This window comes from Engraulis encrasicolus, chromosome 17, assembly GCF_034702125.1.
Source record: "Engraulis encrasicolus isolate BLACKSEA-1 chromosome 17, IST_EnEncr_1.0, whole genome shotgun sequence".
Classification (NCBI taxonomy): Eukaryota; Metazoa; Chordata; class Actinopteri; order Clupeiformes; family Engraulidae; genus Engraulis; species Engraulis encrasicolus.
In genome coordinates this window covers 24,379,759-24,394,148 of record NC_085873.1, presented here as the reverse complement: position 1 = coordinate 24,394,148, position 14,390 = coordinate 24,379,759, and the positions used below count along the sequence as shown (strand labels likewise).

The following is a 14,390-nucleotide window of genomic DNA, read 5'->3' as shown; positions in this document are numbered from 1 at the left end:
ACAACTAATGTTCTGATGTTCATGACCAAATAAATTCTTTTGAATGTCTCCTAATAGTAAACAATGGGAGCCGAATCACAACTGGGGGAGCTGCTCCACCCGGCTTTTGGTAGAAATGTCGACATTTGAAACTGCTTCAGATCTGTTTAACTAAAATGTGCTAACACCACATGACATGAAAAAGCATTAATCATCCATTTCTCTTGACGTTTTTATTATCAGAATTATTTATTTCTGGCATCAGCCTTCAAATACATGCTGGGGCCTTGTCGGCCAAGGAACAAGGTTTTACAAGAAATAGACAAGAGAATCGACCTCGACAAAACCACACGCGTAACGGACGTAAGACGAAGCCAGGGATTGGTGGATAGCCTATCTGGGTGGATAGGATGGAGGGTGGGGATTGGAGGATAGCTTGTCTGTGTGGGCAGAATGGAGGATGGGAGGGCAACAAAAAAAATTAAAAAGGGGAAAGGTGGGGATCCAAGGGAAGGAGGGAAGACACAGAGGGAACATAAATGAACACACGTACAGAGCAAAAATAGTAATAAAAATGAATGAATGAACAGCTAGTAGAGGGGGGTGTCCAACATGGTGGAGTCTTGGTGGGAAACCGGCCGCAGCCATGTTGTTCTGTTGTTGCAGTGGAGGATCATGGGAAGCCGTCATCGTCGTCCTCGGCCATCTCTTTGGCAAACTCCAGATCCTGCTGCTCACGCTCCCTTCGCTCCTGCGCGCGCACACACACAGACGGACACACACTAGGTGAGAAATAGTGATCACACACATATAACTGTTGATGAGCAGTGATCATATCCGTAACTTGCCCAACATTCTTCACTGACACACCAAAAGTTGGTGTCCTTAACCAACCAACAGTAGCAACTTCTCAGGACAAAACAAGTGTAACAAACACTCACAGTACAATGCAGCCATGTAGCCTATATTATGGGAGACGATGACAGATAAAGGAGAATCGGAAGATGCATACCTCTGCAGACTCCAGATCCTTGTTGTAGGCCTTAGGAGGAAACCGCATGGCCTAGAGAGAGACAGACAGACAGACAAACAGACGGACACACCTTGATTAAAATGCTGCGTATGTCGAAATGAACCGGACATGATGTGCATGTAAGGGCTTGTGTATATGTCGTAATGAGCAGCAGTATACAACTAGTGGTGTCAACAATAATCGATTCAGCAATGCATTGCAATGCGGGGCAGGACGATTCAATAACCGATTTGGAAAATGCCATAGGTCGAATAGAGGTGGCATAGTTTTCAATTACTACTATGGGCATTTCCGGAGCAAATGAACTTTAAATTAAATTAAAGCCCTTCAAATCATTGAAAACTGCAGGACTGATGCACATAACCGCCATTAAAATGTTGCTCAGTATCTGACTGGTTGCATTGCCTCATGACTGATGAAAAAATTGTCTTGCTTTCAGTAGAAATATGACAGTAGAAATGTAATGCAATGCAATGCATCTCAGAATCGATCTGAGTAGATTTGAATCGAATCCTCACCTGCTGAATCAAAATCGAATTGAATCGTAAGGGCAGTGCCAATGCACACCACTAGTATACACACACATTTATGGACGTGTGTGCCCGCCCATATAGTAATGAGCCACCAGACAGAAGTGTGTGCGTGTGTGTCCTAAGGAGTCAGTGTGTATGCACATTGATGGATGTGTGCGTGCAGATCATAATTCACCCTATATGAAGAGTTCAGATGCAAAAAAAGGCCAATTGAATGTTATGGTACAGCAGGTCAAGCCCAAACAAAACTATATGAAAATCACTTTTACTAAACTTTACGAAATTTATCGAAATACAACCCATTTTTGTAAACTCGCCAAAAAATGCACTTAGAGGGCCGCGCATCTGTAGTCTAATTATGATCGACGTTCAAATCTCTTCGAGACTTGGTCTGACCAAGAGCATAACAATTAACATTTCCCAAACGGCATGGTTGACCCGCCTCCCTTGGTTTGCTTTTGGTTGTTTGCTTACCAACAAACTGGGAGGAGTTCCTGTATGTTCGGGAACTCAGAAAGTACTTGCATTGCTCTTGACCTGACTACAAGTAGTTGCAACGCTGAAAGTGTTGCGTCACTAGGAGGGCACAGCCTGCCTAGCGCATCTGAACTCTTTGAACCCTATGTACTCTGTAATAAACCCTATACGTACCTTAACAGACATGTTGTGTATGTCGAGGCAGAAGGAGATACGTTGATGGAAGGCCAGCTGAGGCTCTCGGGTGCCATAGATGTCCATGGTCTCCTTGGACTGCACATAGCCCTTCTCATGGTTAATGTTGGCCTCAATCACACCGTCACGGATAGCCTGGAGGAGCGGGAGAAATAAGGAACACATTTTCAATCTTTCCAGGGAACCTTGTCAAGGTACAGGAGGATGCAATGGCTAGTGAGGCGTTAGAATCTTCCCGACATCTCAAGTGGGCTTCAACGTCCGGATGGAACTGTAGGAGTTTGGTGGCATTATGGGAGGTCAGACTAGAAATTCAGAAGACGTGGTGAAGGGTCAGGGGACGTTACCTTGGCGACGATGAACTCTGCGTCTTCGGGGCTGTCCAACTGCAGCTTCTGAGCGATGTCGGCCAGCGAGATCCGAGAGTAGGACAAGCTGATCATACGCACACCTGAAACACAAACACACACACAGTCATGAAAACGGTCATGGGTGAAAAAGCTGAGAAGGGTACGCAAGTGTGTATACCCCCACACTCATATGGTCATGTGCTCAAACAATGCACGTGCTCATAAGGTCATGTCTGGGGAGGACGGTGTGCGTGTGCGCACACATGCATGTATGTTTTCTAACTCACCCGTCTTGATGACATTGTGTCGGAGGCGGATGATAAGCGTGTAGGTGCCGTCCGTCTGGAACTTCTCTCCAAACTGCTCCAGAGCCTGGTTGAACTTGGACAGGTTGCCCGTTCTCACCGCTGGAGACAGCCACAAAGAAGCGCAGAGAAGTAGAGGTTAGATTTTGTTCTGCATAGTGTGTGTTTGTGTCTGTTGAACCTGGCCAGGTTATCCGTTCTCGCAGCTAAAGACAACCAAAGAGAAGGGGTTTCCTTTCTGCTTTAGGGCAGGTCATCAAGGAAGGGGCAGTGGCACGCATGCACGCACGCACAGGGGGACATGGTCACCATGAAATGAAAATAAAGGTGGAATGTCCGCACACTGCTCCCGTTTTTCTTTTGCTTTTTAAATTTGTTTTATTTTTAATATATTAAAAAAGGGGAGCAGTGTGCGGACATTCCACCTTTATTTTCATGGCATTTGATTTTCTGTCCTGCACCTGCATCTTGGATATGCGCACCACTACCTTTCTTGAATTTTCACCATAAAAACAATAACTGGGGGAAAAAACCCTGATAACTGGACTTATCAGTTTTTAGGTATTCACATGCATTTCAGAAACCGGATAATTTCCTCAAGTGTGCGTCACTAAACTGGAATTCAAAGAATTCTAGACAAGCAATTACCCAATTAAGGAGTTTACAGATCATTAGCTAAAAGTCTGCCTGTGTTTATTGGATTTCTGAAACTGATCTTCCTTAACGGATAATGAATATTGGTTTATCCTGTTAACTTCATTCTGTGAACCCGGTTATGATTGGTGCAAATTGGGCGTATTTACATGTATGCCGATAAACAGACTGGTCGTTCTCACCATTATAGACAACAGCACAATGAAGAGAAGGGGAACTAGGAGTTCACTTCTGCTTTCAAACACGTCAATGAAAGCATGCGCACACATGTCAATTTTCAAGGAATCAGTGCATCTCTCACACGCATCTATGACAAAAGCACTGAATGTGAAAGTGTTTTTTCCATAATGGATTTCTGATGTTTGAAGTACGTGTGTTTTACCCTGCGATCTTAAAGGGGCTCTGGGTAGGAGTAAAAGTTTAATTAATCACTGTCCCGAGTCATCCGATGCCTATTTGAATCATTAGTAGGCGAGCGGTGACTCTTGTGACCACTTCCACGGTCCGCTGCCAGAAAACCCCAAATGCAACTTTTGACAGCGTGGTCCACTTTGAGTGTCGTGGGAAACACTTCTCATACGAAAAATCGCTTTACATACCGTATTAACATTTTTGTATCAACTGCTGGCATTCCCTGATGAAAAACATTCTCACCGCGAGTTTATTTAAACCACATTTTTTCATGACCGTGTAGATTTTGAGACAGGCACGCCACGGGCACCGCGCAAACGACGTCATCCTACATGTGCCCCTTTAAGATATATCTTTTGAGTGAGGGCTGGAGTGTGTGTGCTGTGTGTTACCCTGTGTCAGTAAGAAGTATGGCATGAGTGATCTCTTGAGTGACGGCTGTCTGAACTGCAGGCGGTCTGGAATCTCCCCCAACAGTAACTCCACCACGATCAGCAGCTTGTGTACCTGTGTACACACACACACAGAAATTAAATTTTTCTCACTCTTTTATCCAAATGGCTTATGCAAGTGATTCACACACACTCAACATAGCCAAGTCAACTCACACAAATACACAGGGAGCTTAGTCAACTCACACAAATACACAGGGAGCTTAGTCAACTCACACAAATACACAGGGAGCTTAGTCAACTCACACAAATACACAGGGAGCTTAGTCAACTCACACAAATACACAGGGAGCTTAGTCAACTCACACAAATACACAGGGAGCTTAGTCAACTCACACAAATACACAGGGAGCTTAGTCAACTCACACAAATACACAGGGAGCTTAGTCAACTCACACAAATACACAGGGAGCTTAGTCAACTCACACAAATACACAGGGAGCTTAGTCAACTCACACAAATACACAGGGAGCTTAGTCAACTCACACAAATACACAGGGAGCTTAGTCAACTCACACAAATACACAGGGAGCTTAGTCAACTCACACAAATACACAGGGAGCTTAGTCAACTCACACAAATACACAGGGAGCTTAGTCAACTCACACAAATACACAGGGAGCTTAGTCAACTCACACAAATACACAGGGAGCTTAGTCAACTCACACAAATACACAGGGAGCTTAGTCAACTCACACAAATACACAGGGAGCTTAGTCAACTCACACAAATACACAGGGAGCTAAGTCAACTCACACAAATACTCAGGGAGCTTAGTCAACTCGCGCACACACACACACACACACACACACACACACACACACACACACACACACACACACACACACACACACACACACACACACACACACACACACACACACACACATCCTGATGAAGGCCGTAGGGACGATAAGCTAGCCCACTAAATAAAGATTGTTTTGGACTTTATCAATCAACTGAAGTGCCTGGACCAAGGATTCTTTCCTCCCTTTTTGTTGAACATTACACTCTCCACCCTGTTTTTTGAGGAATACTAGCAATACTAGCAGCACTCTACCTATTCTTCTACACACACACACACACACACACACACACACACACACACACACAATTTTATACACTACATGCACTCACGGTCTGCTTGAAGCCCACGGCTGTGTGCTGTGGTGCCTTCCTCAGGGCGTTGGTCAGGGTCCTCCTAGCCTCAGAATACTCCAGCTGGATGGCCTTGATACGACCTGCAGAGAGAGATAGATTTTAAAGACTCAAACAAGACTGCAGTTTGGCTCGATATGACACAAACGACTGCATTTTGCCTTTGTAAGTAAAAGGCTAACAAGCTGGCTTTAGAAGATAACCACACACCTGTGTAGTAGAGGTATCTGGCCCACTCGTTGTTGTTGGCCAGCTCCGGGAACACCGACTTGGAAACCAGCTTCTCAGCCTGGTCGTACAGGCTGCAAGATAGAGGTCAAAGTCAGCTTTACAGTCAATACACACACAGAGAGAGAAGGGTTCAGTGGGATGGAGAGAGGGTGACCAGGGAGGGAAGGGGAGAGGAGGGGAGAGGAGGCAGAGAGGTGGGGATGGGGAGAGAGAGGTGGGGAGGGAGTGATAGGCGTGATAGAAGAAAATCCTGATCTAGAACAACCTCTAAAAATAAATGAAATCTAATGAAATCTAAATCTAAGATCTAAATCTTAGAATCTCTAAATCTAAATCTTATTCTTGCAAAAAAGCTTTTAAGCCTGAAATCAAGCACTGAGCCTGAATAGTATCCGGGGAAAGAGATACAGAAAGGGGGGCGAAAGTGTTACCTGTACTAAAGGTAGTTATGAGGGAGAGAGAGGTGGGGACAGTGGCAGAGCTAGGGGTTTGTTGTAGGGGGGGTGGAGACCTGTTACAGGTGGAGACCCCCCACCCCCCTCGTAGTGCCAAATTCCAGCAATTTTAATGATGGTAAGAGCTCAAGATTTGTTTGGCATTTTCAAGATCAAGATCGTACTTGTTCTTTTGCAAGAACTCCTTGTGGAATTTTGATTAGTCATAAGCAATCACTGTGCTGCTGGAAACTCCGAACTCTACTCAGCTTTAACGTTGACCGACACTTGAACATTCTTTTGAAAAATCTGCTGATATTTGAAAAAAAAAAGTGAGGCCCTCAACTTTAAAAAGTTATATAGTACGTATGCTAGCCACACACACCCATAACAGGATGTGATGCACAGTAGACGTCAGACTTTAGTGTGCATTTTCCTTGCTATGCACACATCCCATTGGTATGGTCCAATAACTCTAGGTCAGTATCATCTGACAACAGTATGATTTCCCAAAATGCTTTTAGCTTGTCCAGATGTACTTTTTGCACAAGTCATACAACTTATTTCTGATGAATATACAGGAACGCCTTTTTATGCATCACCCATCTGAACTTTTGCCTTGTGAAAGTATTACGCTGAGGGACCCAGAAGGCTGCACAATGAGCAGCTATGCTCTTGCAGCTCTATGGAGGTTTTCTGTAGAGTGCCTGTTACCATTCTTAATATTCTTTACCCTTGCCATTTAACTATTTTTCAACAAACCACATTTTCCTTTCACGAGGACCATTCCTGTGGCTTTCCAGTTTCCATGCTTTACATTCCCATGGCTCTACATTTCGCGCTGTTGAGAAACATTGTCCAAGATTTCCAGATAACTGTGTACCTTTCTCCTTATTCATAGTAATGAATTACCTTATTTTGAAGGAAGCAAAGAGTTGTTCAGAGCACCCTATATTGGCAGTATCCAAGACAGAACTTAGGACAAGCATAGTTTGCCATGACACAGGATAGATAACATTTTTATGACCAAGCCCATTTGTCTTTGTTACTGAATGTTCATAAGGGTTGGAGCAGGCGTCACCCAACAGTTTTTTTTCTTCCTTTTAAAGGAGTATGCCACTATTTTGGGGCTTAATACAGTTGAAATCGTTGGCCAGGGTTTATAAAGGTGGTAAAGTGTCTTATTTTTCATGTAAGCCGTTGTCTTGCTGTAAGACAAGTTAAAAGAGGGAATATGTCGCTAAGCTAGTGAAAGTCAATGGATCCGTGTAGCATGCTACAATGCTACACGGATACATTGACTTTCACTAGCTTAGCGACATATTCCCTCTTTTAACTTGTCTTACAGCAAGACAACGCTTAACATGAAAAATAAGACACTTTACCACCTTTATAAACCCCAGCCAACGATTTTAACTGTATTAAGCCCCAAAATAGTGGCATACCCCTTTAAGGGTGCTGACCAAAATATTGTAAGACTGAAAAATGAAAAAAGGTCGCACCATGCATAGGTTTCTTTATTACACAGACGCGTTTCGGCGCTCTGCCTTCCTCAGTGTGCCGACCTTTTTTCATTTCTCATCTTTTTTCATTTTTCAGTGTTACTGAATGCCATACAAAACAAGTTTGCGCTGCAAAGGTGAGCCCTACTTCACATCAATACCTTCATTGGGGTGCCGATATTTATGCACATGCCTATTTTAGTTTAAATTCACACAATATTGTTTCTGTCATACCTGATGAAAATTATTTCACAACTGAAATGTTCCTCTTTAACATAGCTTGTAATGCAGTTGCTGCTTCAAAAGCTCTACCAGAGATAAGCCGATGTAATGATTTTCCAAGAGGGAGGCCAAACTTTCTCATACCACTGCAAGTGTTATATGTACTGCGGGTAGTTATGAAGGGAAGAGATAGATAGATAGATAGATAGATAGATAGATAGATAGATAGATAGATAGATAGATAGATAGATAGATAGATAGATAGATAGATAGATAGATAGATAGATAGATAGATAGATAGATAAGATAGATAGATAGATAGATAGATAGATAGATAGATAGATAGATAGAGAGAGAGAGAGAGAGAGAGAGAGAGAGAGAGAGAGAGAGAGATAGATAGATAGAGAGAGAGAGAGAGAGAGAGAGAGAGAGAGAGAGAGAGAAGAGAGGTGGAGAGAGAGGTAGCGAGAGTTAGAGAGTAAGTATTACTTGTACTGCAGGTAGTTCCTCAGCAGCAGGTTCAGCAGAGTCGCCTGCCCATCAGCGTCATGACGCAACGTTGCCGTACGCAGACGAGTGTGCAGGAAACTAGAGAGAAAGAGACAGAGAGATTAAGCTCATATCTCAATCTAAAATCAGGCACAGAGATGTACACACACACACACACACACACACACACACACGCGCACGCACCTGCGCACCACATCCAGTTGGTTGAGGAACTCGTAAACGCGTGAGTGGTAGTAGTAGCACTTGGCTGCCACCAGGTCCAGAGCTCTGCGGTTCTGAGAGCTGATCTTCTGGAGCAGGTCATCGGATACCTTCTGACCCTGCACGTATAACGGAGAAGGAAAGTTACAAGAAAACTGTCTATAATGTCTCAATGTAGGAGCTGTTAGGTGAATATGTGTGTGTGTGTGTGTGTGTGTGTGTGTGTGTGTGTGTGTGTGTGTGTGTGTGTGTGTGTGTGTGTGTGTGTGTGTGTGTGCATGCTTGTCAGCCTATTGCGTACTGAGGGAGAGATAGAGATAGAGATAGAGAGAGAGAGAGAGAGAGAGAGAGAGAAAGTGAAAGAGAGAGAAAAAAAGAGAGAAAAAAAGAAAAAGAGAAAAAAAAGAGAAAAAAAGAGAGAAAAAAAGAAAGAGAGCAAGAGAGCGCAAGAGACAGAGAGAGAGAGAGAGAGAGAGAGAGAGAGAGAGAGAGAGAGAGAGAGAAAGAAAGAAAGAAAGAAAGAAAGAAAGAAAGAAAGAAAGAAAGAAAGAAAGAAAGAAAGAAAGAAAGAAAGAAAGAAAGAAAGAAAGAGAGAGCTTGCCTCAGCGTAGCGCTTGTTGTTAGTGAGGTAGACCACTAGGAGGAGCTGTAGGTAGGCCTCCACTTCGGGCAGGAGAGGGGTGGCTGCTGCTTTGCCTGTGCGCGGCCGGAACTGCACATCGCCTTCAGTGTCCATGGGCTGCAGAGAACACAGGTAACAAACAAACAAACAAACAAACAAACAAACAAACACATAAATAATGTGATGCACAGGGCTCTAAATTAACCATTTTCATCACCAGCCAAAATGGCAAGTAGATGTTAATCTCACTACCCAAACACAGACTCACTAATGGGTCAAAGTTTTCTTTTATACCAGCTAACTGAAATTTCACCAGCATTTGGCTGGTTGCCGGCTGTTAAGTTAGAGCCCTGGTTATATACCAGTATAAACTAGATATATGCTCAGTGTGCATATACTGAGCAGAGGAGTTACCACAGACAGACACAACAAATAAATATAGTGCAATATGGTGACGTCATAAAGGACAAACAGTTTTGATCAATGAGTAGATACCTACGCTGGATAACATCCTACACAGTGCACCTTGAACTACTCAAAGATTCAAGAATACATTTGGAATTGCAGATTCAATGTTGACAAATGAGTCAATGCAAGCAGTCATTGTTGTCTGAAACAATAGTTGAATTTCACATATTTTTTTCCACTACATTTCAACTTGGACTAAGTTACATCTCTGAAAATCCTGCGATCCTGACTGGTCCGGCTGCTGAGTACAGGAGCTGGGGGAATCTGACAATCCACCCAGGTCCACGAGAAGCTAGCCAAGCTGAGCGGAAGCTCGCAGATTTGGCAAGAATCAGGTGAGGCACAGACACCACACACAGACTAGCAGCATCATCAAAGCATACTTCACAATACTCTGTCTCAGGCAAAATTTGAACTTGGAAAAATCAACTTGCAGGTGGTGTGAGCGTATGTGTGTGTGTGTTATGTACGCTCTACGTGTTATGTAGCTAAGTAGAAACTCCATGCTGGCCGTATTAGCAGTATATTCCTATGATTGGCAGCACATTGCTGTCAGGGTATATACAGCAATGTTGAAGTCAAATTTACTACCATTTAATACCCTTTTTCACTACCTTTAATTTTTTTTTACAACCATCACGACATGCCAATTCCAGTATTAACAAGACATCTTTTGTAATTTCTACCTTCTAAACACTACATTACACTTTTCTGTTTTGCAAAAAGATGTCCGAAGGGGAGCAGCGCGATTCCAGAGTGCTGTTCAAAAGTCTGCTTTCTATGGCACGACTCTGCTATGAACTAGGTCAGGTGGCTACTGTTGGGCGAATTACTGGTGTATGGAAAAACTGTGATAAAAAAACCTTTCTTTACACACCGTTTATCAAAATGGTGCAACTCAAAAAAATAATACCTAGTTTTTCAAAAAATAATACTTTTTGAGCCAATTTACAACTTTTAAGGCCATTAAATTTTGACTTCGTGTGTGTGTGTGTGTGTGTGTGTGTGTGTGTGTGTGTGTGTGTGTGTGTGTATGTACCTCCTGCAGGAGTGTGTCACTTTGTGAAGCATGTTGTTGTGTGTGTTTGTAGATTCACATGTGTGCTTCCATAGTCCTCCAGAAGGTGCAGAAGTCCATGACTGCCAGGACATTGGTGTTTGTGTGTGTGTTTGAGTGTGTGTGTGTGTATGTGTGTGTCACAGGTGTGTTGCCATAGTTACCTCCTCCAGGAAGCCGAGTAGGAACTCCTTGGCGGCTGCGTTGGCGGTATAGAATCCCGTGATGGCCTTGTGGAGCACGTTGGGGTTGAGGCGACGGCTGGTGGAGGGCAGCGCTCGCAGGGCGCGCAGCACGAAGCGTGGCTCCTTGCCTGACACTGCCTTCTCAATCTGCTTGACATGCTCCTTGATGTCTGCACGTGCATGCAGATGCAGACAGACAGACAGACATTAAAATGCAGTGCAGAGCATGTGCAGCTCCTTACCCAACTCTTCACTACCTTACAGGCTTTCTTGATATCACGCATTGTGAGGCACAGCTTCTCCCCCGACATTGCCTACTCTTCACTGCATTATGTGCTTGTTGTCCACACACGCACTGAATCATTACGAGTCTTTCTAGGTGAGCTTCACATATTCATATTCATTGTATAACTGTGTGTGCACGCGTGCACGCGCACACACACACCTTCTCAGTTAGTTTTATATAACTATTACATTTAGGATACTTACCACACAGGCGATTACAATAATAATGTCTATCTTAACTTGTCTTTGCATGGCCAAATAAAAAGGTGCATTAAAATACTACAAAACACACACATGCACACCTAAATTATTACTATAATTCACCAAAGCTTTATATGATTCTTGAGTTTAGGCTATGTTTCTAGTAACCAATATCCTTATACTTCTTCTGAAACGCCCATACATACAAATATGAAGTCACTAAACAAGTCAGAAGGCTACTAGATGTATATCCACTGGCAATTTAACATTGCACATCACTAACACAAACACACAAGTCCAATTTCATACATACTGTTGTATGCTGCATTGCTCTATATGCTTTCTATAAGACTTTAACAACAAAGCTGCTGATTCATGCTCTCAGTCTGTGAAAGCAAGTCTGTGTTGACTGGTAGCAGGCCTACCTATGTTTGTGCTTCCCTTTGCTAGGTTGGCCAATATTTGCTAGCATCACTGTCAATGGGCCCGGATAGCTTTGTGTTTCATGCCTTCAAATTTCCGTCATGTAGTGTAGAACCACGAAATCACACAAAGACAGACTACTTCACGCTAGAACTTATTTCGTGTGAGCCCCACTCACAACAAACGACATCTAACATCAAAGACATAACCGTTTTCACAAGCTACTGTCACTGCAGCAACGTTTTCATGAGAGACCGTCACTTTGCTGGCTAGCGACCGTTAGCGTACCTAGCATAGAACTAATACATATGTATTATTTCTACGCTAGCCAAGTAGCATGCTAAACAAAGTAGAATCGCATATTTACAGATATACAGCACAGCCAAACAAAACGCAGTAAAAGGGAGAAGACGCATACCCTCTAAAGTCACGCTGTCGATTTCCTTAGGAGTTTTTTCCTTCGGAGCTTCGTCCTCCGGCATCTCAACATCCTGAGGCTCGGCCTTCTCCTTCTGTTTGTCAGCTTTCGTATCTTTGGCCTTTTCACGTCTCTTTGCTGTTTGTTCTTTCATCTTCTCTCTACAATTTAAAAATAAGGGTAAACAATCACCAAATACAACAATTGTATGGAGATTGAGCTGATAAACAATGAACAACAAACTCACATCAATTCACCACGGCAGAATGACTGGCAACTATTGCTGTGCGCAAAGACTTCTGGGAAACAGACAGCACTAGTTGAAAGAAAGCACGAGAAGGCAGGCAATGCAAACGATACCAGAAAACAGGTCAGCATTGAGGAAAGGGCAGTTCTGGGTCTTAAAAAGTGAGGGTTAATTTAGATTACATTGGCCATAATTTTGCAGTAGTATACTACAGATTTAAACGTAAGAAACTGTTTAAAACTTACCCTCACCTTATATGTAACGACTTTCCCATGTTGGCCAAGCCTACATTGCAAAGTAAGAATTGACCCAAAATAGTCCCTAATAGCCTTGAAAGTAACAAGGATGAATAGCAATATCTGTACTTCAGTTGTTATTGCTTGTGTATTAATGATGAATGTAGTCTGGAAATGAGAGGCAAGACCTCGCCTGTATTTCTACCGAGGAACCACAGGGGGCGGACTCAACTTTAAGACAACAACAACACTCTATTGCCAGCACACGCACACATGAAAAAAAATGCTCATTCCATGGTTGTTTAATTCAATGTGAGTAAGCCTAGGCCTATATTTGACAGGTGTCACACACACACACACACACACACACACACACACACACACACACACACACACACACACACACACACACCAATCATCACCGGCATCAACACGTGTCTGTGGCTGCAGGTTGTCTTCAGGGGACCACCCCTGCACTGAGTGCACTCCTCAGGACGAAACCCGAGCCTGTGTACAGCAAAGGTGTGTGTGTGTGTGTGTGTGTGTGTGTGTGTGTGTGTGTGTGTGTGTGTGTGTGTGTGTGTGTGTGTGTGTGTGTGTGTGTGTGTGTGTGTGTGTGTGTGTGTGTGTTTTGTTAGATTGAATGTGTTACCCTATCCACAGGCACTTGTGTCTTGTTACCAGGTGATGGTATCACTAACGCTTGAGTAACACAACAGTAGAGGTGTGTTTGTGTGTGTGTGTGTGTGTGTGTGTGTGTGTGTGTGTGTGTGTGTGTGTGTGTGTGTGTGTGTGTGTGTGTGTGTGTGTGTGTGTGTGTGTGTGTGTGTGTGTGTGTGTGTGTGTGTGCGTGTGCGTGTGCGTGTGCGTGTGCGTGTGTGTGTGTGTGTATGTGTGTGTGCACACATGTCAGTGTTATTTGGCCTTGTTGGCATGAAGGAGAATAGGATCTTTGGTGAAGTGAAGAACGGTTTCGTCTGATAGCAGACAAACACATACTGCATGTGTAACAATATCCAACATAGCCTTGAATAGCCTACATCAAGGAAAAGAACACATTAACAGTCTGGAGGTTCAATATTATGCGAGTTACATTGTAATAAATTAAAGGTTCCTCATATACGTAACACGAAGTTGCTACTGTCAGGAATCCCTAATGCTTCTCTGATGGAGGGGTTCCAAAACATTACCATGACCAGGGGCGACAACTGACCAGATGCTATACAGGGGTACAGCAGGGTACCGAGAGATAATGTGAGTGTGCAAAGTGTGTGAACAAATTTAGTTTTTGCAGTTATTTATTTTTAAAAACTTGTAAATGAATTATATTCTTGCAAGCAGTGAATGCGCGCTATTTTGTGTGCATTCTGTAGATCAGTCCGTATGCTAAACTTGAGCTAAATTCCAAGGTAGCAAGGTTTTTTGTGAAACTCGGGGCACAGCAAATCAATATCCAGGCACTTGCTCCTGTAAAATAGGTCTGGCGACGCCCCTGACCATGACAAGGCCCCCTGTATACTGGTCGATTCCAGCCAATGTGTGTATTCCCATGTGTGTATTCCCTTTCACAACCATAGGCCTGTGAGGCAGTGCCCCACTGT

General features: G+C 43.4%; 1 protein-coding gene across 1 annotated transcript; it reads right to left on the bottom strand.

Annotated features, from left to right (window-relative positions):
• Nucleotides 1-197: 197 nt before the first annotated feature.
• On the bottom strand, nucleotides 198-12,634 carry psmd3 (proteasome 26S subunit, non-ATPase 3). The gene is made up of 14 exons (XM_063222017.1): nucleotides 12,554-12,634; nucleotides 12,307-12,467; nucleotides 10,959-11,149; nucleotides 9,249-9,386; nucleotides 8,630-8,766; nucleotides 8,426-8,524; nucleotides 5,758-5,849; nucleotides 5,527-5,630; nucleotides 4,330-4,444; nucleotides 2,855-2,974; nucleotides 2,565-2,668; nucleotides 2,197-2,352; nucleotides 992-1,042; nucleotides 198-730 (listed from the first exon to the last, which is right to left on the bottom strand). The coding sequence occupies exons 2-14, from the start codon at nucleotides 12,458-12,460 to the stop codon at nucleotides 653-655; spliced, it is 1,539 nt and encodes a 512-aa protein (XP_063078087.1). The 5' UTR covers nucleotides 12,461-12,467; nucleotides 12,554-12,634; the 3' UTR covers nucleotides 198-652.
• Nucleotides 12,635-14,390: the final 1,756 nt, after the last annotated feature.

Bases quoted from the DNA above. Each gene is read 5' to 3' on its own strand.
- psmd3 (XM_063222017.1), bottom strand. From the start codon at position 12,460: ATGAAAGAACAAACAGCAAAGAGACGTGAAAAGGCCAAAGATACGAAA. The intron at 2,669-2,854 runs GTGAGTTAGAAA...TTTGTGTTTCAG, and splicing joins ACACAATGTCATCAAGACGG to GTGTGCGTATGATCAGCTTG. The intron at 1,043-2,196 runs GTACGTATAGGG...GTCTCTCTCTAG, and splicing joins TACACAACATGTCTGTTAAG to GCCATGCGGTTTCCTCCTAA.